Raw genomic sequence first — 24,469 nt, 5'->3', positions numbered from 1 at the left:
TGTTGTTCCTGCTTTGTTTACACAAGAAACAAACATTCATTTTGATTTTAACACTTGACATGCACGTTTGAGCGCCGCTCAGAGTTCGACACAATTTTGTCTTTGTCCTCCAACCATCGGAACTAAGAAAACCAGTGCAAAGGAGAGGAAGTGGAAGAACAGGTCTGGAAAACAAACCATTAAAACATGTTCTCAACACATCTTTAAAAACTTGTTAACAGCCGACCTTGCTCGTCAGCCCCGTCATTAAGCAACATGGCTCAGGTGGTAAAGTAGTTGTCTCCCTAACTGAAGGTTGTGGTTTCGATCCTCAGCCCGTTGTGACCATGTGAAAGTATCCTTCAGCAAGATTCCGAACCCCAAAGTTGCTCCTGATGCTACTCCATCAGTAGGTGAATGTGGTCGTAGTGTCAAAGCATTTTGAGTACCTTAAAGGTAGAAAGGCGCTGTACAAATATCATCCATTTACCATAGCGTCATCGGCATACAACCAACGAACATGTATCCGTAAAATTGTCGAGAAGCTGTAATTGACGTGTTTCAATTTGTTCTGTCTTGTCCTGACTCCACAAATTGTGTTAGTTAGTCAGGCATCAACTCTGACTCCTCTGGTGTGGCCTCAAATACATCCGTATGAAACATAAAGAGCGATATATATATATATATATATATTTTTTTTTTAAGTTCCTATTGCTACACGACAGAGTTGCCAGACGACACTAGGCAAACAAGCAACCAGCTCTTTTAAAAAGCGGACTTGGCAACACTGCATGGATTAGTAGTCAAAAGAGACACCACATTAGTCCAGTCCCCAAGGTAATTGCTGAATAATATTATTACATTACTTCATAAAACTGCTATTGTAATCCATCCATCCATCCATCCATCATCTTCCGCTTATCCGAGGTCGGGTCGCGGGGGCAACAGCCTAAGCAGGGAAACCCAGACTTCCCTCTCCCCAGCCACTTTGTCTAGCTCTCCCCGGGGGATCCCGAGGCGTTCCCAGGCCAGCCGGGAGACATAGTCTTCCCAACGTGTCCTGGGTCTTCCCCGTGGCCTCCTACCGGTTGGACGTGCCCTAAACACCTCCCTAGGGAGGCGTTCGGGTGGCATCCTGACCAGATGCCCGAACCACCTCATCTGGCTCCTCTTGATGTGAAGGAGCAGCGGCTTTACTTTGAGTTCCTCCCGGATGGCAGAGCTTCTCACCCTATCTCTAAGGGAGAGCCCCGCCACACGGCGGAGGAAACTCATTTCGGCCGCTTGTACCCGTGATCTTATCCTTTCGGTCATGACCCAAAGCTCATGACCATAGGTGAGGATGGGAACGTAGATCGACCGGTAAATTGAGAGCTTTGCCTTCCGGCTCAGCTCCTTCTTCACCACAACGGATCGGTACAACGTCCGCATTACTGAAGACGCCGCACCGATCCGCCTGTCGATCTCACGATCCACTCTTCCCTCACTCGTGAACAAGACTCCTAGGTACTTGAACTCCTCCACTTGGGGCAGGGTCTCCTCCCCAACCCGGAGATGGCATTCCACCCTTTTCCGGGCGAGAACCATGGACTCGGACTTGGAGGTGCTGATTCTATTGTAATGTTTTGTGTAAAAGCTTTTTTTTCTTTTTAAAAGGCATATTACATGTTACAAAGGTGATTTTTTTTTTTTTATTGTCGGGGCCAAACACGGACTGAAATACTTTAAATAATTTTAATTAACATCTCACAAGTGTTATGTGTTACAGCATGGCAATGTGCTTGTAAGTTGAGGTATCACTGAGTTGGTGAAAAAGTAAGAAAATAAAGTAGTGAGGATTATTATAGTGTCTTTGTATGCTACCCATCCCTGCAGGTATTCCATCTACCCCTTTTCAGTCCTTGCTCGATGCGGAATCAAACATCCAAAGCCGGTTCCTTTTTTTGGAAACCTTTTCCTGTTTCGTCAGGTGAGTTGGCATGGAGATATTTTAACTTGTAATTGTAAATTTTGGGGAAAACTGAGAGCCTTTTTTGTTTCGTGTTTCTTATGCATTCTTTTGTGGTCTCCATTGCTCATAAACACATTATAATGGGACTGTCTTTGTAACTTTGCTTGTTAACACATACTCAGCTAATCTTCCAGAGAATTAGAAGATATAGCAGATAATTGTAGCCAAATTCGCCGCATAGTTGCTATATTTAGTGAATAATAAGACGCCTCGAGATACTTTTTTTTTTTTTAAAGCGACTGAACTTTTGGAAACTAAAACAAAGCCGGTCTCAAAAGGGTGAGGTGTCTTCTAGGATGGGGTGGGTATAGATGTTTGTGTTCAAGTCAAAAGGACATAGCAGTTTGTCTTATGTTTGATGGATTTATTGAGCTGTAGCAGCGTCGAAGAAAGTTATGATCAGTTTCACCTTTGACTCTCAGAGCACGCAACCGTGGTGCGTTCAAGGACTACTGTACAAAGTGCAACGTTTTGTAAAAGTCAACAAAAAAATGTAATGTAACAAAGACATACATGTGTAAAAGGGTTGGTTTCGAACAATGACTCTGACAAGAAAGCATTATTGCTCATCTCAACGAGCAGCGGGCGCTGCTCTCGGCCCCTCCCCCATCGCAAAGCACTCACAAACAGCTTGTCTTGTTTGTGACATTTTAATACATTTATAAAGACGCGGCAGAAGAAAGTTAATTTGTTGTTCTAAACAGATTTGTTACTCTTTGTCTCCCACAATGTATTTCTGTCTCATACAGCGTCCATTACAATTACGTGTAATTACGAAAAACTACATTAGACAACGACATCATTGTGTCACCCCCACCCCATGCCACACATTCATTGTAGTTGTGTTTTGCAAAGCTTTAAGGAAATCAGTTTATATTGTATTGTATGTGTTTGCAAGTGGAGGTTATAAACGTTTCTGTTCAATCTTTCATTTCAGGGTTTTTTCCATCCTGTGTCTGACCTCATAAAGACACATGGCAGAGTTTGTGGGTAGCTCATGTTCCTCATCTCCCGTGTTATTAGCATGATGCTGCCCGTGTGGGTTGACCATGTTTGCCTCGTGTGTTTGTAGGTATTATTTGGGGAGGAGAGCGGTGGTGGTAGTGGCAGACCCGGATATGCTCAGACAAGTAATGGTGAGAGAGTTCAGCAGCTTTCCAAACCGAATGGTGGGTCTTAGTTTTCATTGATATGACAATACTGTATGCTTATTCCTGTGGTTTTTGCTCTGGTGAAAGAGCACTGCATTAAAGTGAGTGTACAGTACAGTACAGTATTTCTACAACTCTTTATTTTTTTTGTGATAGAGTGATTGGAACACATACGTGTTTGTCACAAAAACATTTATAAAGTTTGGTTCTGTTATGAATTTATTAAGGGTCTACTGAAAATGTGACCAAATCTGCTGGGTCAAAATTATACATACAGCAATGTTGATATTTATCCTCCAAATAAAAATAAGGTCCTTCATTCCTTTGTCCCACACGCCATTAGACTGTACAACTCCTCTCTGGCGGGAGGGAGAGGGAGGGTACAAGGATGACAGGGTATGCAAAACATAACATGGTCACTACTGCCTAGTTTCTCTTGTTATATTCTTACTTTACTGTTATATTTTTATTCTCATTGTTGCTTTTTATTTGTATTATTATTTTGACAATTTGTTTCCATTGATACCCCCAGTATTTACTTTTTAAATTTGATCTCAATTCTGTACACTGCTGCTGGAATTTTAATTTTCCTGAGGGAACTCTACTGAAGGAGCCAATGAAGTACTATCTATCTATCTATCTATCTATCCATCCATCCATCCATCCATCCAAACATATTGCTAGGTATTGTGGCCAAACAGCTATTTTTTTGTTTCATCTGACCAAAGAACTTTCCTTCAGAAGGTCTTATTTTTGTCCATGTGATGTCAGATAAAAAAAATGTAGCTATTTAGCCACAATACCCAGTAATATGCTTGGAGGCTTTTAAAGTTAAAGTAAAGTTAAAGTACCAATGATTGTCACACACATACTAGATGTGGCGAAATTACTCTCTGCATTTGACCCATCACCCTTGATCACCCCCTGGGAGGTGAGGGGAGCAGTGGGCAGCAGCGGTGGCCGCGCCCGGGAATCATTTTATGGGGATTTAACCCCCAGTTTCAACCCTTAATGCTGAGTGCCAAGCAGGGAGGTGATGGGTCCCATTTTTATAGTCTTTGGTGTGACTCGGCCGGGATTTGAACTCACAACCTACCGATCTCAGGGCGGACACTCCAACCACTAGGCCACTGAGTAGGTAATCCCAGGAACACCATCCCTACTGTCAAGCATGGGGGTGGTAGTATTTTTCTCTGGGCCTGTTTTGCTGCCAATGGAGCTGGTGCTTTACAAAGAGTAAATGGGACAATGAAAAAGGAGGATTACCTCCAAATTCTTCAGGACAACCAAAAATCATCAGCCCGGAGGTTCGTTCTTGGGCGCAGTTGTGTGTTCCAACAGGACAATGACCCCAAACACACATCAAATGTGGTAAAGGAATGGCTAAATCAGGCTAGAAATAAGGTTTTACAATGGCCTTCCCAAAGTCCTGACTTAAACGTGTGGACAATGCTGAATAAACAAGTCCATGTCAGAAAACCAACAAATTTAGCTGAACTGCACCAACTTTGTCAAGACGAGTGGTCAAAAATGTAATCGGGAGCTTGTCAGAAACTTGTGGATGCCTACCAAAAGCGCCTTATTGCAGTGAAACTTGCCAATGACATGTAACCAAATATTAACATTGCTGTATGTATACTTTTGACCCGGCAGATTTGGTCACATTTTCAGTAGACCCATAATAAATTCATAAAAGAACCAAACTTCATGAATGCTTTTTGTGTCCAACAAAATGTGCTCCAATCACTCTATGATGAAAAAATAATAATTGGAAACTCAAGACAGCCGTGACATTATGTTCTTTACAAGTGTATGTAAACTTGTGACCACGACTTTAACCTCACATGTGTGATTTCCTTGATTGCAGACTACTCGTTTTGCCACCAAACCGATGAGCGATTGTCTTCTCTTTTTGAGGAATGAACACTGGAAGAGAGTTCGAAGTATCTTGACCCCGTCCTTCAGTGCTGCCAAAATGAAAGAGGTGGGAGTCAAATGAAGATTTTCATTGCATGAGAACAGGAGCCTTTTTTTATACCGTCACAGATGTTTGGTTTGGTTTTATTGTGAAGTGAAGTGAATTATATTTATATAGCGCTTTTTCTCTAGTGACTCAAAGCGCTTTACATAGTGAAACCCAATATCTAAGTTACATTTAAACCAGTGTGGGTGGCACTAGGAGCAGGTGGGTAAAGTGTCTTGCCCAAGGACACAACGGCATTGACTAGGTTGGCAGAAGCGGGAATTGAACCTGCAACCCTCAAGTTGCTGGCACGGCCACTCTACCAACCGAGCTAAACCGCCCCACAATATATTGTTTATATCGTTTTGATAGCGTACGTAACCTACAGTACAAGGGGTCTTTAGGTTACAAACAAGTTTTGTTCCTACGCTAAGTTGTAAGTCGAATTTTAGTGCAAGTTGGAATTCATATCTAAAAAACAGCCAAGGAGCACCTTGAACTTTTGGATTATGCAAAATAGCACACGCCACAGACCGCATAAACCATCTCTTACTGGCCATAAACACTTCACCCTCATGCCCACCCTTCCATTTTTTACTCTTCAAGGTTTCAAACAATCTTGTAGCCTTCTTCTGAATCAAAATATGGCTCACTGAGATTCAACCTTGAAGTCAAAGCACTGGCAACCTCACATCTTAAGAATAAGAAGAGTGTCCGCCCTGAGATCGGTAGGTTGTGAGTTCAAACCCCGGCCGAGTCATACCAAAGACTATGAAAATGGGACCCATTACCTCCCTGCTTGGCACTCAGCATCAAGGGTTGGAATTGGGGGTTAAATCACCATAAATGATTCCCGGGCGCGGCACTGCTGTTGCCCACTGCTCCCCTCACTTCCCAGGGGGTGATCAAGGGGATGGGTCAAATGCAGCGGACAAATTTCACCACACCTTGTGTGTGTGTGACAATCATTGGTACTTTAACTTTAAAGGCCTACTGAAATGAGATTTTGTTATTTAAACGGAAATAGCAGGTCAATTCTATGTGTCATACGTGATCATTTCGCAATATTAGTATATTTTTGCTGAAAGGATTTAGTAGAGAACATCGACGATAAAGTTTGCAACTTTTGGTCGCTAATTAAAAAGCCTTGCCTGTACCGGAAGTAGCAGACGATGTGCGCGTGACGTCACTAGTTGTAAAGCTCCTCACATCCTCACATTGTTTACAATCATTAACACCAGCAGCTAGAGCGAATCGGACCGAGAAAGCGACAATTTCCCCATTAATTTGAGCGAGGATGAAAGCTTCGTGGATGAGGATAGTGAGAGTGAAGGACTAAAAAAAAAAAAAAAAAAAAAAGGCGAGGGCAGTGGGAGCGATTAGATGTTATTAGACACATTTACTAGGATAATTGTGGAAAATCCCTTATCTGCTTATTGTGTTACTAGTGTTTAGGGAGATTATATGGTACCTGAAAGTCGGAGGGGTTTGGCCATGGGTGTGGTGGCCGCCAGTGTCTCTGAGGGAAGCCACGCAGCTGCAGGACGACGCAACGTCCGCTCATAATTACGGTAAGAGCCGACTTATTACCACAATTTCCTCACCAAAACCTTGCGGTTGACATGTGGTCGGGAACCATGTTCACTTGACCGCTCTGATCCATAGTAAAGCTTTACCTTCGGGAATTTTAAACAAGGAAACACCGGCTGTGTTTGTGTTGCTAAAGGCAGCTGCAATACACCGCTTCCCACCTCCATCTTTCTACTTTGACTCCTCCATTATTAATTGAAGAAATTGCAAAAGATTCAGCAACACAGATGTCCAGAATATTGTGTAATTACGCGATTAAAGCAGACTACTTATAGCTTGGATCGGGCTGGAAAAAAATGTCCGCTACAACCGGTGACGTCAAACGCACGCATTATCATACACGTCATCATACCGCAACGTTTTCAACAGGATACTTCGCGGGAAATTTAAAATTGCAATTTAGTAAACTAAAAAGGCCGTATTGGCATGTGTTGCAATGTTAATATTTCATCATTGATATATAAACTATCAGACTGCGTGGTCTGTAGTAGTGGCTTTCAGTAGGCCTTTAACTTTAAGACCACAATGTTTCTTTGTGCTTAGTTATTACTTTTGCTTTTATACACGCTCAAGGATACTGTCTTTATCCTGAACCATGGTTACAACAGTCAGACAGGTGAGACCAAACGCGTGGCCATTATTCTCTTTTTCCTAAACTTTTTATGATGTTCATTTTCACTTCCATGGTGATGGCTTTCCTTTTCTGTGGCGCACTGTCACTAGAAGAGCCTCCGTGATGTTTGGGAGACAAAATGAAGTGTAGGTGCACTTGAGCCACATTCTGTATTCTTCCGTTTGCAAGGACTTCTCATGCGAGTCTTGTATTTACCAACCAAAATTAAGTTTTTGCTACGGGGGAAGACTTCCGTAACTACAAAATGCTGTGACGCTAACATTCATAAAACCCATATATCTCTTTTGCTAAACACATGATCGGGGTATGTAAGTCTTTAGCTTCAGTACAGTATCTGAAATAGTACTGTATTCAATGCCAAATATACTGAACAGTTTCTGTCAGTATTGGTCAAGTATACTTAAGTGCAAAGTCCAGGCCAGTGTACTTAAACTTGTATTTGTATACTTGACGCTTGAGGACTAAACATGGATATTTTAAATTTATTAGACTTAGACCGAGACTTATACAAACTTTTATGATCCACAAGGGAAATATTTCCATACAGTAGCTCAGTTACAAATGATGGAAAGGGTAAGGATGGAAAGGATAATGCAGGTATAAAGTACACAGAAATGTACTTTAGTAGCAATCTAAAATATAACATATACTACGGGTCACCGATCTTTTTGAAACCAAGAGCTACTTCTTGAGTACTGATAATGCGAAGGGCTACCAGTTTGATACACACTTAAATAAATTGCTAGAAATAGCCAATTTGCTCAATTTACCTTTAATAAATACATCTATATATATAAAAAAAATGGGTATTTCTGTCTGTCATTCCGTCGTACATTTTTTTTCCTTTTACGGAAGGTTTTTTGTAGAGAATAAATGATGAAAAAAACACTTAATTGAACGGTTTAAAAGAGGAGAAAACACGAAAAAAATGAAAATATAATTTTGAAACAGTTTATCTTCAATTTCGACTCTTTAAAATTCAAAATACAACCGAAAAAAGAAGAGAAAAACTAGCTAATTAGAATCTTTTTGAAAAAAAAAAAAAAAAAAATATATGGAACAACATTAGTAATTTTTTCTGATAAAGATTAATTTTAGAATTTTGATGATATGTTTTAAATAGGTTAGAATTCAATCTGCACCTTGTTAGAAAATATAACAAATTGAACCAAGCTATATTTGTAACAAAGACAAATCATTATTTTTTTCTAGATTTTCCAGAACAAAAATTTTAAAAGAAATTCAAGAGACTTTGAAATAAGATTTAAATTTGATTCTACGGATTTTCTAGATTTGCCAGAATAATTTTTTTGAATTTTAATCGCAATATGTTTGAAGAAATATTTCATAAATATTCTTCATCGAAAAAACACAAGCTAAAATGAAGAATCAAATTAAAATGTATTTATTATTCTTTACAATAAAAAAAAAATACTTGAACATTGAATTAAATTGTCAGGAGAGAAGAGGAAGGAATTTAAAAGTGTTTAAAAATCTTAAAATCATTTTTAAGGTTGTATTTTTTCTCTAAAATTGTCTTTCTGAAAGTTATAAGAAGCAAAGTAAAAAAATTAATGAGTTTATTTAAAAAAGTGAAGACCAAGTCTTTAAAATATTTTCTTGGATTTTCAAATTCTATTTGAGTTTTGTCTTTCTTAGAATTAAAAATGTCGAGCAAAGCAAGACCAGCTTGCTAGCAAATAATTAACATTTTAAAAATAGAGGCAGCTCACTGGTAAGTGCTGCTATTTGAGCTATTTTTAGAACAGGCCAGCGGGCGACTCATCTGGTCCTTACGGGCTACCTGGTGCCCGCGGGCACCGCGTTGGTGACCCCTGACATATACAGTATGTAATATTTACACTTTATATATACAGTACATAGTGTATACTGATATATTATTATATTATATATACAATATATAACAAATCCTAATTACCATGTACAATATTACAAGCGGTAAAAATGGATGGATGGAATATTACTGTATATTATTTTACTACTCAACTTTTATTACACCGTAGTGGGAGTTTCAGCCTATCCATCCATCCATTTCCTACCGCTTGTTCCCTTTGGGGTCACGTGGGATCGCTGGAGCCTATCTCAGCTGCATTCGGGCGGTAGGCGGGGTACACCCTGGACAAGTCGCCACCTCATCACAGGGCCAACACAGATAGAGAGACAACATTCACACTCACTCTCATACAATCAACCTATCCCGAGGTGCATGTTTTTGGAAGTGGGAGGAAGCCGGAGTACCCGGAGGGAATCCACGCAATCACGGAGAGAACATGCAAACTCCACACAGAAAGATCCTGAGTGCATGATCGAACCCAGGACCTTTGTATTGTGAGGCAGACGTATTAACCATTCCACCATTGTGCTGCAGCCATCATCTTTTATTGGCCCTAAGGCTATTATAAAAATAAAATGAGTTATTAATAACATATATTATTGTTAGCTATGACACTAATTTGCTTTGTTATAAACACAAAAGCTAAGATGGGGGTTTCCTCATGTAGCTTAGAATATATAAATAAGATAGACGCCCATAAAGGCAACATTTGTACGTAAATGTTAAATCCCTATCAATCTGTATCGTTCAAAGTAGTATTACAAGACTCGTCCTAACAATAGTATGTTCCAGTAGATGGTTCCGCTCATCCAAACAGCCACGACTGCCCTGATGAACAACTTGGAGGTCTATGCTGGATCGGGGGAGGCGTTTGACATCCACAGGTGAATGAACACTTTGAAAGCAGTAAAGTGTAGGCAACTGATTCCGTTTGATTTCCCTCTTTTTTGTCTCTCAGGTGTTTCGGCTGCTTCACTATGGACGTCATCGCCAGCGTGGCGTTCGCGACACAGGTGGACTCTCAGAACAACCCAGATGACCCGTTTGTCCGTCACGCGCAGATGTTCTTCTCCTTTTCTTTCTTCAGGCCCATCATGCTCTTTTTCAGTAAGTCCAGTCTGTCGGACACACGTCTTAAAGGCCAACTGAAAGCCACTACTACCGACCACGCAGTCTGATAGTTTATATATCAATGATGAAATATTAACATTGCAACACATGCCAATATGGCAATTAGTTTACCAAATTGCAATTTTAAATTTTGCGCAAAGTATCCTGTTGAAAACGTCGCGGTATGATGACGCGTGAGTGTGACGTCACGGATTGTAGCAGACATTTTGATCCAGCACCGATCCCAGCTATAAGTCGTCTGCTTTAATCGCATAATTACACAGTATTCTGGACGTCTGTGTTGCTGAATCTTTTGCAATGTGTTCAATTAATAATGGAGACGTCAAAGAAGAAAGATGTAGGTGGCAAGCGGTGTATTGCGGCTGCTTTTAGCAACACAAACAGAGCTGGTGTTTCCTTGTTTACATTCCCGAAAGCTGACGGTGATGCTTTACTATGGAACAGAGCGGTCAAGCGAACATGGTTCCCTACCACATGTCAACCGGCAGGTTTCGGTGAGAAAATGGTGGTATTAAGTTGGCTCTTACCGTAGTTATGAGAGGAGAGCTTGCGTCGTGCCTCCTGCAGCTGCGGACTGTCTTGCCTCCTCCAACCGGCCGCCCCCGACTGTTGGATGCTTACACCGTGGAGGAGGGGGAAAAAAAATCTCGGCCCGGCTGCCTTGCCTCGTCGAGAAACGTGGCTCCCATCAAAGACACTGGCGGTCACCACGCCCTTGGCCACACCCCTCCGACTTTCAGGTACAACCATATAATCTCACTAAAACACTAGTAACACAATAAGCAGATAAGGGATTTTCCAGAATTATCCCAGTAAATGTGTCTAATAACATCTGAATCGCTCCCACTGCCCTCGCCTTTTTTTTTTTTTTTTTTTAGTCCTTCACTCTCACTATCCTCATCCATGAATCTTTCATCCTCGCTCAAATCAATGGGGAAATTGTCGCTTTCTCGGTCCGATTCGCTCTCGCTGCTGGTGTCCATGATTGTAAACAATGTGAGGAGCCCTACAACCCGTGACGTCACGCGCACATCGTCTGCTACTTCCGGTACAGGCAAGGCTTTTTTGTTAGCGACCAAAAGTTGCAAACTTTATCGTGGATGTTCTCTACTAAATCCTTTCAGCAAAAATATGGCAATATCGCGAAATGATCAAGTATGACACATAGAATGCACCTGCTATCCCCGTTTAAATAAGAAAATGTTATTATAGTAGGCCTTTAAATATGAATGAAGGAATCACAGGTGGACCACACCCATTAGTTACACATGAATCTAGTTTTTTTATTTTTATCTGACACACGTCTAACTGTGGGAACATTTTGGGAAGGCCCTTTTCTATTCCCAGCGTTTTGATGTGTAAGATCCTGAGAATCCTGGCTTCAACCCCATAAAACACTTTTGTTTTGAAAAAAAAAACAAAGTCTAAACCAGGGGTATCCAAAGTGTGGCCCAATGGCCATTCCCAGCCCCCAGCTTTAGTTTTTTTTTTTTGGCCCACAACACATTCTACAGATAAAATAAACACGGAAAAAGATGGAACCAGCCCAAATTCCGCCCAAAATGGAACATGAAAACTAAAATAGCTGGCAACATGTTAATCTTACTGTATGTAGTCTTTGATCATTTCTGGTGAACATGGTTACTCATACTTTGCAAGAAATGTTAGAAAGTTTTCGAGTGTACTAAATAATTCTGTTGATGGAATAATAATAATAATATAAGAATAATATTGATAATTGATTAAGTAGATAAGGATTAAATGATACACTAATTTGCATTGTAATTTTGAACATACGTTGGTTGCTATGCACCTACAGTATATTGATTATACTGTCTATATTTTACAAAATGTGTCAAATTGGCTTGCTGGAAAAAGGTTTGGACACCTTTGGTCTTAAAAGTATTTGTTCATCGCGGTTTAGACCCAACATCACTGTGGTCAACACATTTCCGCAAAGTAGGATTATATTAAAAAATCAAATATTTTAATAGTTAGAGCACAAAAAATAGTATTTATGTCATTTTAAGTACATTTTTTTTTACCATAATTAGAGCTTTCTAAACATTAAATAACACCCCTATGTCCCCTTTACACTGGTTCCACCCAATATAGTAGCCTTGAGTGTGTTGTAGTGGGCGATATAGCTCGGTTGGTAGAGTGGCCGTGCCAGCAACTTGAGGGTTCCAGGTTCGATCCCCGCTTCCACCATCCTAGTCACAGGCGTTGTGTCCTTGGGAAAGACACTACCCACCTGCTCCCACTGCCACCCACACTGGTTTAAATGTAACTTAGCTATTGGGTTTCACTATGTAAAGTGCTTTGAGTCACTTTTGAAAAGTGCAATACAAATTGAATTCACTTCACTTCACTTCACTTGTAGATCAGAGTACTCACCCATAGCCTGGGAGATCCTCCAAGCGTCATTGCTATGGCCTTCACCCGGCCACTACAACACGGCTGCTACATGGAAATACACTGTCACATTCCTCGAAGTTACAACTAGCCTTCCATCTGCTGAAAACTCTGGCATAAATTGTTCTGCAAAAACTTGGTCAACAGTCACAGCTTTTTTGCTTTACGTCATGTTTTTGATAAGTGTCCTGCGTTGTCATTCCACATGGCTCACGTCAAACCTGTGCTATTGATACCGAACATGACGTACATCTCGAATAAAGAGAGGTCATCTCCTCTTTGCCCCGACAGCTGTTGATAGCTGATACCAGTCTCAGTTAGCCTGAAGTGCTGTTCCGAATGTTGGATTTTACGTCCCGCTGTTGTCTTTTGAAGTCGGAGTTTCACTGTTTCACCAATGTGGAGATGTGTTGTTGATGAGGCAGAAGTTGAAGAAGACGTGCATCAAATTTACTCAAAAGTTGGCCAATTTGAGATTGTTGCGGTGAATATAGTGCAGAGATTAGCCGGCTGGGTTGTTGTAACTCGGAAACGGAAGTCCCACTATCTTTATCGATCGTCACTGTTTAATATTAGAAAATAAGACAAATACTGGACACTCTTGTGATTTTGGATCACATCGGACTGTCTGGCCCACAGGTTTGAGGACCAGTCATCGACAATTTAGAGTGAAAAGCAAATTTTATTTTCACTCTTATACAAAACATTCTAACTTGGATTGTTTCCCTGGCTTCGAGACTCTCCCGAAGGACAGTGCAGCAAAGACACAACAAACTCCCTTCTTGTCTCTCATGGACACACACCTGTTGTTGTTGACTTTGGACTAGCGACTGCACGACATCACACCGCAGGCTTACACACAAACATGCATCCACAAAAATATACACCGCACATGTACATATACCCCCCCCATCCAACTCCCTCGACGCAAATCCCATAGGGTTCATGAAAGGATGATCAGCGCCTGAGAGCTGCGGCCTACCACCATGACTCCGCACTCCCTTCCCTCTGTTGCAAGATATCTCGAGATGTATGTTATAATATGTATATGTGCTTTGCTCTGGAGGTTTTTTTCCCACTCCACACTGGGCCCCCTTTGGAGTCCAGTCTAGATTGTATTTTTTTACTCATCATTCCGCAGTGTTTTACCTTCTTCCCCATTTTTCATGGGGTGTCTTGTGGCAACCCATCAGCGTTCCTGTTCTGTAACCTTGTAGACTGTTTGTCTAATGTTGAACAGGTTTGTGCTGAAAACAAAGTTTCCTTGTACTTGTGCAATGACAATAAAGACCTATCCTATTGTATATAATACATAAATTGGGCAACACGGTGGTAGAGGGGTTAGTGCGTCTGCCTCACAATACGAAGGTCCTGAGTAGTACTGGGTTCAATCCCGGGCTCAGGATCTTTCTGTGGGGAGTTGGCATGTCCTCCCCGTGACTGAGTGGGTTCCCTCCGGGTACTCCGGCTTCCTCCCACTTCCAAAGACGTGCACCTGGGGATAGGTTGATTGGCAACACCAAATTGGCCCTAGTGTGTGAATGTGAGTGTGAATGTTGTCTGTCTATCTGTGTTGGCCCTGCGATGAGATGACGACTTGTCCAGGGTGTATGCCCGCTTGTAGCTGAGATAGGCACCAGCGCCCCCCGCAACCTCGAAGGGAATAAGCGGTAGAAAATGGATGGATACATCAATTTAATTAAACACTTGTGCTACAGTATATAGGATAGAAGTTTGTTTTTTTTATCCACGATATAGCGAAGCCACAATGTTTAAAGCGCGATAGACGACTGCGCTTTTATTCCTACTTTGCATAGGTGTCAAAAGATTTTGAAACCCAGGGAATATGTATCCCGCAGGTACTGTATATGACCCTAATCTGCGGTCCTTGGATTTCTTTTTGTTCCCTTTGTGTTGAGTTTTTTCTTGCCCTGATATAGAATGGTGACCTGATGTCATTATGGTTTGTGCAGCTCTTAGAGACACTTGTGATTAAGGGTATAGAAGTAAACTTTGATTGACTGATTGATAATCAATTGTAATGTAAATAATCTGTGGATTTGTGCACAGTTGCTTTTCCGCACATCACGGCTCCGCTGGTTGGAATTATCCCCAATAAACGGCGGCGTCAAATGAACGAGTTCTTCATCAACAGCATTCAGAGGATCATCAGACAGAGAGAGGAGCAACCTCCTGAGCAGGTATTTTCTATTCCTCGTTGGATTTAGTTTTAAACTCTTGAAGACAATTTCTTGTTGAACCCATCCGAACATAGAGGCGTCGAGACTTCCTTCAGCTCATGTTGGATGCACGTAGCAGCAAGGAAGGTGCATCCTCGGAGCACTTTGACACAGAGAGCCACCAGCATCCGTCTACTCCGAGCCCAGAAGATAGTCTTCACCCTACAGATTCGCCCACCCGGCGTCCATCAAAAAAACTGATCACCGAAGATGAGATTGTCGGCCAAGCGTTAGTCTTCCTGCTGGCGGGCTATGAAACAAGCAGCAACACACTGGGCTTCACCTGCTACCTCCTGGCGCTTCATCCAGAGTGTCAGCACCGAGTCCAGGAGGAGGTGGATGACTTCTTCAGCAGACATGTGAGTCGCTTGCCTTCTTTGTCTTGGCGGTAAAGGTTTGGTGATTCTTCAGTCTGTTCCATCTTTCACTGTAGGAATCAACCGACTACTCTAATGTCCAGGAACTGAAATATTTAGATATGGTCGTATGTGAAGCATTGCGTCTCTATCCTCCTGGGTTCAGGTAAAAGGAAGCAACTTCTACTGTTAGCAATGATTGGCCAAACACATACACGATCATGTTTTGTGATTTTTAACACAAAGGTTTGCACGAGACATTGATCAGGACTGCGTGGTGAACGGCGTTCTCCTCCCGAAAGGAGCTTCATTGGAGATCCCCGCCGGCTTCCTGCACTACGACCCGGAGCACTGGCCAGAGCCCGAGAAGTTCATCCCCGAGAGGTAAGAAGCTGGTGTCTTGATGAAGCACCCACACGTACATTAATCACTTATTCGATTAGATTTGAACTTCAAGTCAAATTCCAATTGAAGGTCTATGGCCAAACCAAGCAGCTGTACTGTACGTGGGGTTTACAAATGGCAGCAGGCTAAATTGGGGCCCTAAGCAGAATTTTATTTTGAAATATGTTTTCACACTTTTTTGTTGATGTCAAACATGTTTTATACATTTGAATCAAATTTGAATTTAATTTGATGCATGTTTTGTACCAAAACAAATTCATGGGAATTGAAATTGTTTTTGTTGGTGCAAAATATAAAATGTAGCATAATAAAAACCAAAGTAGCACACGAGACTAGATCCGAGCAATCTAAGTCTATGAGCATGAACTTATGAAGTCTGCTCAGATAAGGGACGAAACGTCTTCTAAGACTTTCATATTTGATGGTCGTGTGATTATCCAAGGAGACGCCAACAAGGAAATGTCAAACAAAAAGCTTTTTTTTTTTCAGCGAGCCTCAGACTAGAGCTGCAGCTCCAGGAGAACGAGTGTTCTGATGTCCTCTCGGACACACTAGACCACACTCTAGCCTTGGAGCCAGCCCGTCTAGCTAAAAGCCCAGCTTGTTGTTTGCCTAGTTAACCTGTATCCTGTAATCGGTTTGAGTCGGACGATCGCCGACCCCTATCCTCTACTCCTATCTGTGGGGGCTTCCTACCAGATGTTGCTACTATTTATTATATCTCCTAAAATCCAACTGCTGCTGTCCTCTAAGTTCCTCAATGCCCTGGGGGCAAGGGCCCCCACTCGCTGGAGCGCTTGTGATGGACGTGCACTTCTGACCTTTAGTAGAATAATCCTCTAAAGGATTATGTGACCAAATACAACCACATGCTACTTCCAATCATATAGGGCCAACACAGACAAAGTTGTACGCGTTTCTGGCACAACGCCGAACTGCCAGGATGTGCTCTGTTAGTAAAATTAGCAGCATAGTAGTAAAACAGTATGTCCCGGGAGACAATATGAATGTATGAAAAAAATTGCCATTATATTCTTATCAAGGTTGTAGCAGGAAGGGGCGAGTAATACATTTGTGGTAAAATTTCATATGAGGCGCCTTATCTTTCATTAGTTGACATTTCACGTGAAACGGGAAAAACTTGTGTTTTGCCTGCGTAGTGGTGCCCTTAAATCAGGGGTCGGCATCCCGCGGCTCTTTAGCGCCGCCCTAGTGGCTCGCTGGAGCTTTTTTCAAAAATATATGAAAAATGGAAATGATGAGGGGGAAAAAAAACATTTTTTGTTTTAATATGGTTTCTGCAGGAGGACAAACATGACACAAACCTCCCTAATTTCTATAATGCACACTGTTTATATTAACCATGCTTCACTGATTCAAGTAGTTGGCGAGCACCGTTTTGTCTTACTAATTTTGGCGGTCTTTAAACTCACCGTAGTTTCTTTACATGTATAACTTTCTCCAACTTTCTAAGACGTGTTTTATGCCACTTCTTTTTCTGTCTCATTTTTTCGACCAAACTTATAACGTTGTGCATGAATGCACAAAGGTGAGTTTTGTTGATGTTATTGACTTGTGTGGAGTGCTAATCGGACATATTTGGTCACTGCATGACTGCAAGCTAATCGATGCTAACATGCTATTTAGTCTAGCTGTATGTACATATTGCATCATTATGCCTCATTTGTAGCTATATTTGTTCTCATTTAGTCACCTTTAAGTCCCCTTAATTCAATTTATGTCTCATGACACACTATCTGTATGTAATATGGCTTTTAATTTTTTGCGGCTCCAGACGGATTTGTTTTTGTATTTTTGGTCCAATATGGCTCTTTCAACATTTTGGGTTGCCGACCCCTTTCCTAAATAGAGGTGACACCATTGGGCAGAAATACAAATAAAGTACCACGGTTTTTGTACATCCCCCACTTTTCCTATACAACATTCCTACCTTTTGAGCAGAGAACTAGACTCCTCGTTTTTTCTATTCGTCTCACTCATATTGCCGTGTGGAGGCCAACTTGCTCTTATCCCATATGTGTATGAAGTTTGTGCCTAATTTTAAGGTCGCAAATACAGATTTGGATTGGACTCTAGCCTTTAAATAGACACTCTTCAGCATCTAGATGCTGCCACTGGGTGACGTCATACGCCAATACGGTGTTAGCTTTCACTGTTATTCTGATGACACCCAACTCTACATGCCCCTAAAGCTGACCAACATGTCGGATTGGAGTCAGCTGGAGGCGTGTCTTAATGAAATTAAACAATGGATGTCCACTAACTTTTTGCAACTCAACGCCAAAAAACGGAAATGCTGATTATCGGTCCTGCTAGACACAGACTTCTATTTAATAATACAACTTTAACATTTGACAACCAAACAATTAAACAAGGCGACTCGGTAAAGAATCTGGGTATTTTCTTTGACCCAACTCTCTCGTTTGAGTCACACGTTAAAAGCGTTACTAAAACGGCCTTCTTTCATCTCCGTAATATCGCTAAAATTCGCTCCATTTTGTCCACTAAAAACGCTGAGATCATTATCTCGTCTCGATGACTGTAACGTATTATTTTCGGGTCTCCCCATGTCTAGCATTAAAAGATTACAGTTGGTACGAAATGCGGCTGCTAGACTTTTGACAAGAACAAGAAAGTTTGATCATATCACGCCTATACTGGCTCACCTGCACTGGCTTCCTGTGCACTTAAGATGTGACTTCAAGGTTTTACTACTTACGTAAAAAATACTACACGGCCTAGCTCCATCCTATCTTGCCGATTGTATTGTACCATATGTCCCGGCAAGAAATCTTGTTAGTGATTCCTAAAGCCCAAAAAAAGTCTGCGGGCTATAGAGCGTTTTCCGTTCGGGCTCCAGTACTCTGGAATGCCCTCCCGATGGCCATGGATGAAGTACTGGCAGTCCAGAGTCGGGACCCAGGATGGACCGCTCGCCTGTGTATCGGTTGGGGACATCTCTACGCTGCTGATCCGACTCCGCTTGGGATGGTTTCTTGTGGACGGCACTCTCGCTGCTGTCTTGGATCCGCTTTGAACTGAACTCTCGCGGCTGTGTTGGATCCACTATGGATTGAACTTTCACAGTATCATGTTAGACCCGCTCGACATCCATTGAGTTCGGTCCCCTAGGGAGAGGGGGTTGCCCACATTTCTGGTCCTTTTCAAGGTTCTTATAGTCTTCATTGTCACCGACGTCCCACTGGGTTTTATTTTTTCCTTGCCCTTATGTGGGTTCTTTCGAGGATGTCGTAGTCGTAGTGGTTTGTGCAGTCCTTTGAGACATTTGTGATTTAGGGCTATATAAATAAACATTGATTGATTGATTGATTGATTTTTAGCACCGCAAAATATATTTTGGAACACATACTAGCTATGTTGTGAATAAATTAAACTCCAGTGCAAAATAAAAAAAATGTTGAGTTGTTATAAATGCATTTTGTGCGTAATTAATGTGTCTAAATGTTTACTCTTATCCGTATTAACATCCAACAATTCCTACTTTCTGCGCAGGCAGACCGCTCTGCTCTCGTGTCCTCTCTCTCAACCTCTGATCAAAATGTAACGTGTGTGCCAAAAAGGCAACCGGTCAGACAAACTGGACAAATGTAAGCTCCGATTGGCTGTTTGGTCTCCAATTATATCACTTAGTACATTGCGGACAAATGTACAAAAATAACTCCACAACATTATGTTTATAAAACAGAACTCAAATAACCAAATTAATTTGGTTTAAAAAACCAAACAAATGAATGAGGTTATTTAACATCAGTTTAGCCATTAGAGATGTAATAGGTCTCATCTGTGGCAATTATGCAGCGGATATCAGCTACAACAAGAACTGCGCTGTTGACTTGTAAGGAGCCGCAAAAACTCCTTGTTTTGGTGTGACGTCATAGGTCAACTGGAAACGCCATACAATAATCCACGCCTAAAGGAAATAAGCGCCCCTCCAATAGTCGCATTAGAGAGTGCGCATGGACAAAAACAACTATTGGAGAAATCAGACTAATTTAGTGCATGGAAATGTAGTCACTGATTACACCTTGATCATTCATGTTCTGCTAAATGTTGAGTTTGGCAAAAGGGATATCTAATCCTTTATAAACGCGTATTATCATTTTGACTCGGGGGCCCAAATTCCGAGAAAAAAATGTGTGCTGGCCCGGTATATCACATTTTTATGAACACAAATACAAAACCTCACAATAATATCTGATTGAAAGCTAAAAACTTTGACAGACAAGCTTAAATTTTTTTTACAGAATGAGACACTTGGAATGTACATGAAAATAAAGAATGTGGGATTTACAATATTAACTATGAAGGATAAAACACTGAATATTGACAACATATTTTACAATCGAGCGAAATGCAATAAATACGGCGAAATATGAACGCGAAGGGTAAAAAAAAAAAAACACCTACAATCTGATATATTTGATATCTCACTAAGCTTTAGAACTTTGTTGTTTGATTGATTGATACTTTTATTAGTAGATTGCACAGTTCAGTACATATTCCGTACAATTGACCACTAAATGGTAACACCCCAATAAGTTTTTCAACTTGTTTCAGTCGGGGTCCACGTTAATCAATTCATGGTAGTGAAGTGAAGTGAATTATATTTATATAGCGCTTTTCTCTAGTGACTCAAAGCGCTTTACATAGTGAAACCCAATATCTAAGTTACATTTAAACCAGTGTGGGTGGCACTGGGAGCAGGTGGGTAAAGTGTCTTGCCCAAGGACACAACGGCAGTGACTAGGATGGCGGAAGCGGGAATTGAACCTGCAACCCTCAAGTTGCTGGCACGGCCGCTCTACCAACTGAGCTATGCCGTACAAATATATACTATCAACATAATACAGTCATCACACAAGTTAATCATCATAGTATGTACATTGAATTATTTACATTATTTACAATCCGGGGGGTGGGATGAGGAGCTTTGGTTGATATCAGAACTTCAGTCATCAACAATTGCATCAACAGAGAAATGTGGACATTGAAACAGTGTAGGTCTTATTTAGTAGGATATGTACAGCCAGCAGAGAACATAGTGAGTTCACATAGCATAAGAACAAGTATATACATTAGAAGTACATTTGAGTTGTTGATAATCCGGGGAGATGGGATGTGAATGGAGGAGGGTATTAGTAAAGTGTTGAAGTTGCCTGGAGGTGTTGTTTTAGAGCGGTTTTGAAGGAATATAGAGATGCACTTACTTTTATACCTGTTGGGAGTGCATTCCACATTGATGTGGCATAGAAAGAGAATGAGTTAAGACCTTTGTTAGATTGGAATCTGGGTTTAACGTGGTTTGTGGAGCTCCCCCTGGTGTTGTGGTTATGGCGGTCATTAAGGAAGTAGTTGGACATGTACTTCGGTATCAAGGAGGTGTAGCGGATTTTATAGACTAGGCTCAGTGCAAGTTGTTTTACTCTGTCCTCCACCCTGAGCCAGTCCACTTTGGTGAAGTGGGTTGGATTGAGGTGTGATCTGGGGTGGAGGTCTAAAAGTAACCGGACTAGCTTATTCTGGGATGTTTGGAGTCTAGATTTGAGGGTTTTGGAGGTGCTGGGGTACCAGGAGGTGCAAGCGTAATCGAAGAAGGGTTGAATGAGAGTTCCCGCTAGAATCCTCAAGGTGCTTTTGTTGACCAGAGAGGAGATCCTGTAGAGGAATCTCGTTCTTTGGTTGATCTTTTTGATCACCTTGGTTGGCATTTTATCACAGGAAAGATTAGCCTCTAGAATGGAACCTAGGTAGGTGATCTCATCCTTCCTGGTGATAACAATGTCACCCACTTTTATAGTGAAGTCACTGACCTTCTTAAGTTTGATATGGGACCCAAATAGGATGGATTCCGTTTTACCTAAGTGTATGGATAGCTTGTTGTCAGCGAGCCAGGTGCAAATATTGAGGAGTTCAGCACTGAGGATTTGTTCCACCTGTGACTTGTCCTTGCCGGATACCAGCAGCGCCGAGTCATCCGCAAACAGGAACAATTCACAGTGGCATGCTGATGGCATGTCATGTAAAAATCTCCTTCCACGTCTGTCCCTGACACCCGCATTTCAGGCTCTCTCTGGAAACACTTTCTGGAAATTGCTCCCCACCCACACTGCTTGGTGCCTCGTCTGAGCTGCTGTGACTTACATCACCATGGTAAGTAGTACATCATGCAAAAGCCCAGATTCCAACCATTGAAATACTTTGTATAGTTCAAGACTTAGGGTCATTTGAAAACATCCCCGTACATCATAGTGGCGGCGACAGTTTCCATCTTTAAGATCTAAAAAATGTATTTGGGAATGTCCAGCGGGCCAGATTGAAAAGCTTAACAGGCCCTCATGCAGCCCCCGGTTCTTAATTTGCCCAGACCTGGTGTAGGCTATGGTCCTGACCAACGTTCCCTCTAAGGTGCGCACCCGTGCAATTGCGCACTGCTCACGAGTCCTCCGCCCACGGCAAATCTATGCCACGCACAAAATCCAAAAAATAAAATAAAATAAGCAATTTTCAAAGTAAGTGACGACAAGAGGCCACAACAGAGACAACAGTTTTCGTTATCACTGTTCAATTATTGTAACGTCTGTCGAGACGCTTGGAGGAGGACATGATCGCGAATTCCATCGATCGCTTTATTGAGCAGCCGCGATCGCTCTTTCTCAAAGTTGAAAAACTTGTTCGGGTGTTACTATTTAGTGGTCAATTGTATGGAATATGTACTGAACTGTGCAATCTACTAATACAAGTATCAACCAACCAATCAATCAAAGGTCTGGCTCCTCTGCTAGCCAGGTTAACTTCTGTTTTGCCCGGTGAACTTGCAGATGTTCTCCCACTCGGTTGTTTCAAGGACTTCTGGCTTTTGGTTTTTGGCATTTGTAGCCATTTTATCCTGCAGCGTTTATGTAGTTTCTATATTTATGTCCTGTCTTGACCTGTCACTGCTCGAGATGGTCTCCTGCTGGCCCCACTATGGACTGGACTCTCACTATTATGTTAGATCCACTATGGACTGGACTTTCACAATATTATGTTAGACCCACTCGACGTCCATTGCATCTGGTCTCCCATAGAGGTAGGGGGGGTCACCCACATCTGCGGTCCTCTCCAAGATTTCTCATAGTCATTCACATCAACGTCCCACTGGATTGCGAGTTTTTCCTTGCCCTTATGTGGGTTCTGAACCGAGGATGTCATTGTGGGTTGTGCAGCCCTTTGAGACACTTGTGATTCAGGGCTATATAAATAAACATTTATTGATTGATTGACTTGTGCCAACACATGCACATATGGCACTGAGCCAGTGATGCGTTTACAGCCACACAAAAAGTCGGAGATTTCCAACACCGCACATTATGTGTCATTCCAGGTCGTGACACTATGAGTTACCAATCAAAGATGTGCTCATTCTACTGTCATTTATTAAGAATCTTAATTTATAAATATTAATCATGAAATGCTGTTGTTATATTAAAGAAATACTAATAAAAAGATATAGTGTTACTAAAACGGCCTTCTTTCATCTCCGTAATATCGCTAAAATTCGCTCCATTTTGTCCACTAAAGACGCCGAGATCATTATCCATGCGTTTGTTACGTCTCGTCTCGATTACTGTAACGTATTATTTTCGGGTCTCCCCATGTCTAGCATTAAAAGATTACAGTTGGTACAAAATGCGGCTGCTAGACTTTTGACAAGAACAAGAAAGTTTGATCACATTACGCCTGTACTGGCTCACCTGCACTGGCTTCCTGTGCACTTAAGATGTGACTTTAAGGTTTTACTACTTACGTATAAAATACTACACGGTCTAGCTCCATCCTATCTTGGCGATTGTATTGTACCATATGTCCCGGCAAGAAATCTGCGTTCAAAAGACTCTGGCTTATTAGTGATTCCTAGAGCCCAAAAAAAGTCTGCGGGCTATAGAGCGTTTTCCGTTCGGGCTCCAGTACTCTGGAATGCCTTCCCGGTAACAGTTCGAGATGCTACCTCAGTAGAAGCATTTAAGTCTCACCTTAAAACTCATCTGTATACTCTAGCCTTTAAATAGACCTCCTTTTTAGACCAGTTGATTTGCCGCTTCTTTTCTTTCTCCTATGTCCCCCCCCTCCCTTGTGGAGGGGGTCCGGTCCGATGACCATGGATGAAGTACTGGCTGTCCAGAGTCGAGACCCAGGATGGACCGCTCGCCTGTATCGGTTGGGGACATCTCTACGCTGCTGATCCGCCTCCGCTTGAGATGGTTTCCTGTGGACGGGACTCTCGCTGCTGTCTTGGATCCGCTTGAACTGAACTCTCGCGGCTGTGTTGGAGCCACTATGGATTGAACTTTCACAGTATCATGTTAGACCCGCTCGACATCCATTGCTTTCGGTCCCTTAGAGGGGGGGGGGTTGCCCACATCTGAGGTCCTCTCCAAGGTTTCTCATAGTCAGCATTGTCACTGGCGTCCCACTGGATGTGAATTCTCCCTGCCCACTGGGTGTGAGTTTTGCTTGCCCTTTTGTGGGTTCTTCCGAGGATGTCGTAGTCGTAATGATTTGTGCAGTCCTTTAAGACATTTGTGATTTGGGGCTATATAAATAAACATTGATTGATTGATTGATATATTTTACAAACGGAAAGTTATAGCAATGTTCACATGATCCAGTGCTTACATCTCCTTGCGCAACATGTGAATGTTTTAATGGGAACTAAGT

The 24,469-nt window shown here is 41.8% G+C and overlaps 1 protein-coding gene across 2 annotated transcripts in view; it reads left to right on the top strand.

The window, feature by feature from the left end:
* The window catches only part of tbxas1 (thromboxane A synthase 1 (platelet)), a 32,136-nt gene that overhangs the window by 5,375 nt on the left and 2,292 nt on the right, over positions 1-24,469 (top strand). The window contains exons 3-12 of one of the 2 annotated variants that reach the window (XM_061917851.1): positions 1,855-1,948; positions 2,928-2,980; positions 3,063-3,159; positions 5,009-5,125; positions 9,979-10,067; positions 10,142-10,290; positions 14,800-14,930; positions 15,005-15,328; positions 15,403-15,491; positions 15,572-15,709. In XM_061917851.1, coding sequence (XP_061773835.1) covers positions 1,855-1,948; positions 2,928-2,980; positions 3,063-3,159; positions 5,009-5,125; positions 9,979-10,067; positions 10,142-10,290; positions 14,800-14,930; positions 15,005-15,328; positions 15,403-15,491; positions 15,572-15,709 — 1,281 coding nt within the window. Of the gene's footprint in view, positions 1-1,854; positions 1,949-2,927; positions 2,981-3,062; positions 3,160-5,008; positions 5,126-9,978; positions 10,068-10,141; positions 10,291-14,799; positions 14,931-15,004; positions 15,329-15,402; positions 15,492-15,571; positions 15,710-24,469 lie in introns of those variants that run through there. The other variant, XM_061917852.1, reaches the window with a different exon arrangement.

The sequence above is a fragment of the Nerophis ophidion genome, linkage group LG12, assembly GCF_033978795.1.
Source record: "Nerophis ophidion isolate RoL-2023_Sa linkage group LG12, RoL_Noph_v1.0, whole genome shotgun sequence".
In the NCBI taxonomy this organism is placed as follows: Eukaryota; Metazoa; Chordata; class Actinopteri; order Syngnathiformes; family Syngnathidae; genus Nerophis; species Nerophis ophidion.
The sequence above is the reverse complement of the archived record's forward strand: the minus strand, read 5'-3'. Positions and strand labels throughout refer to the sequence as shown.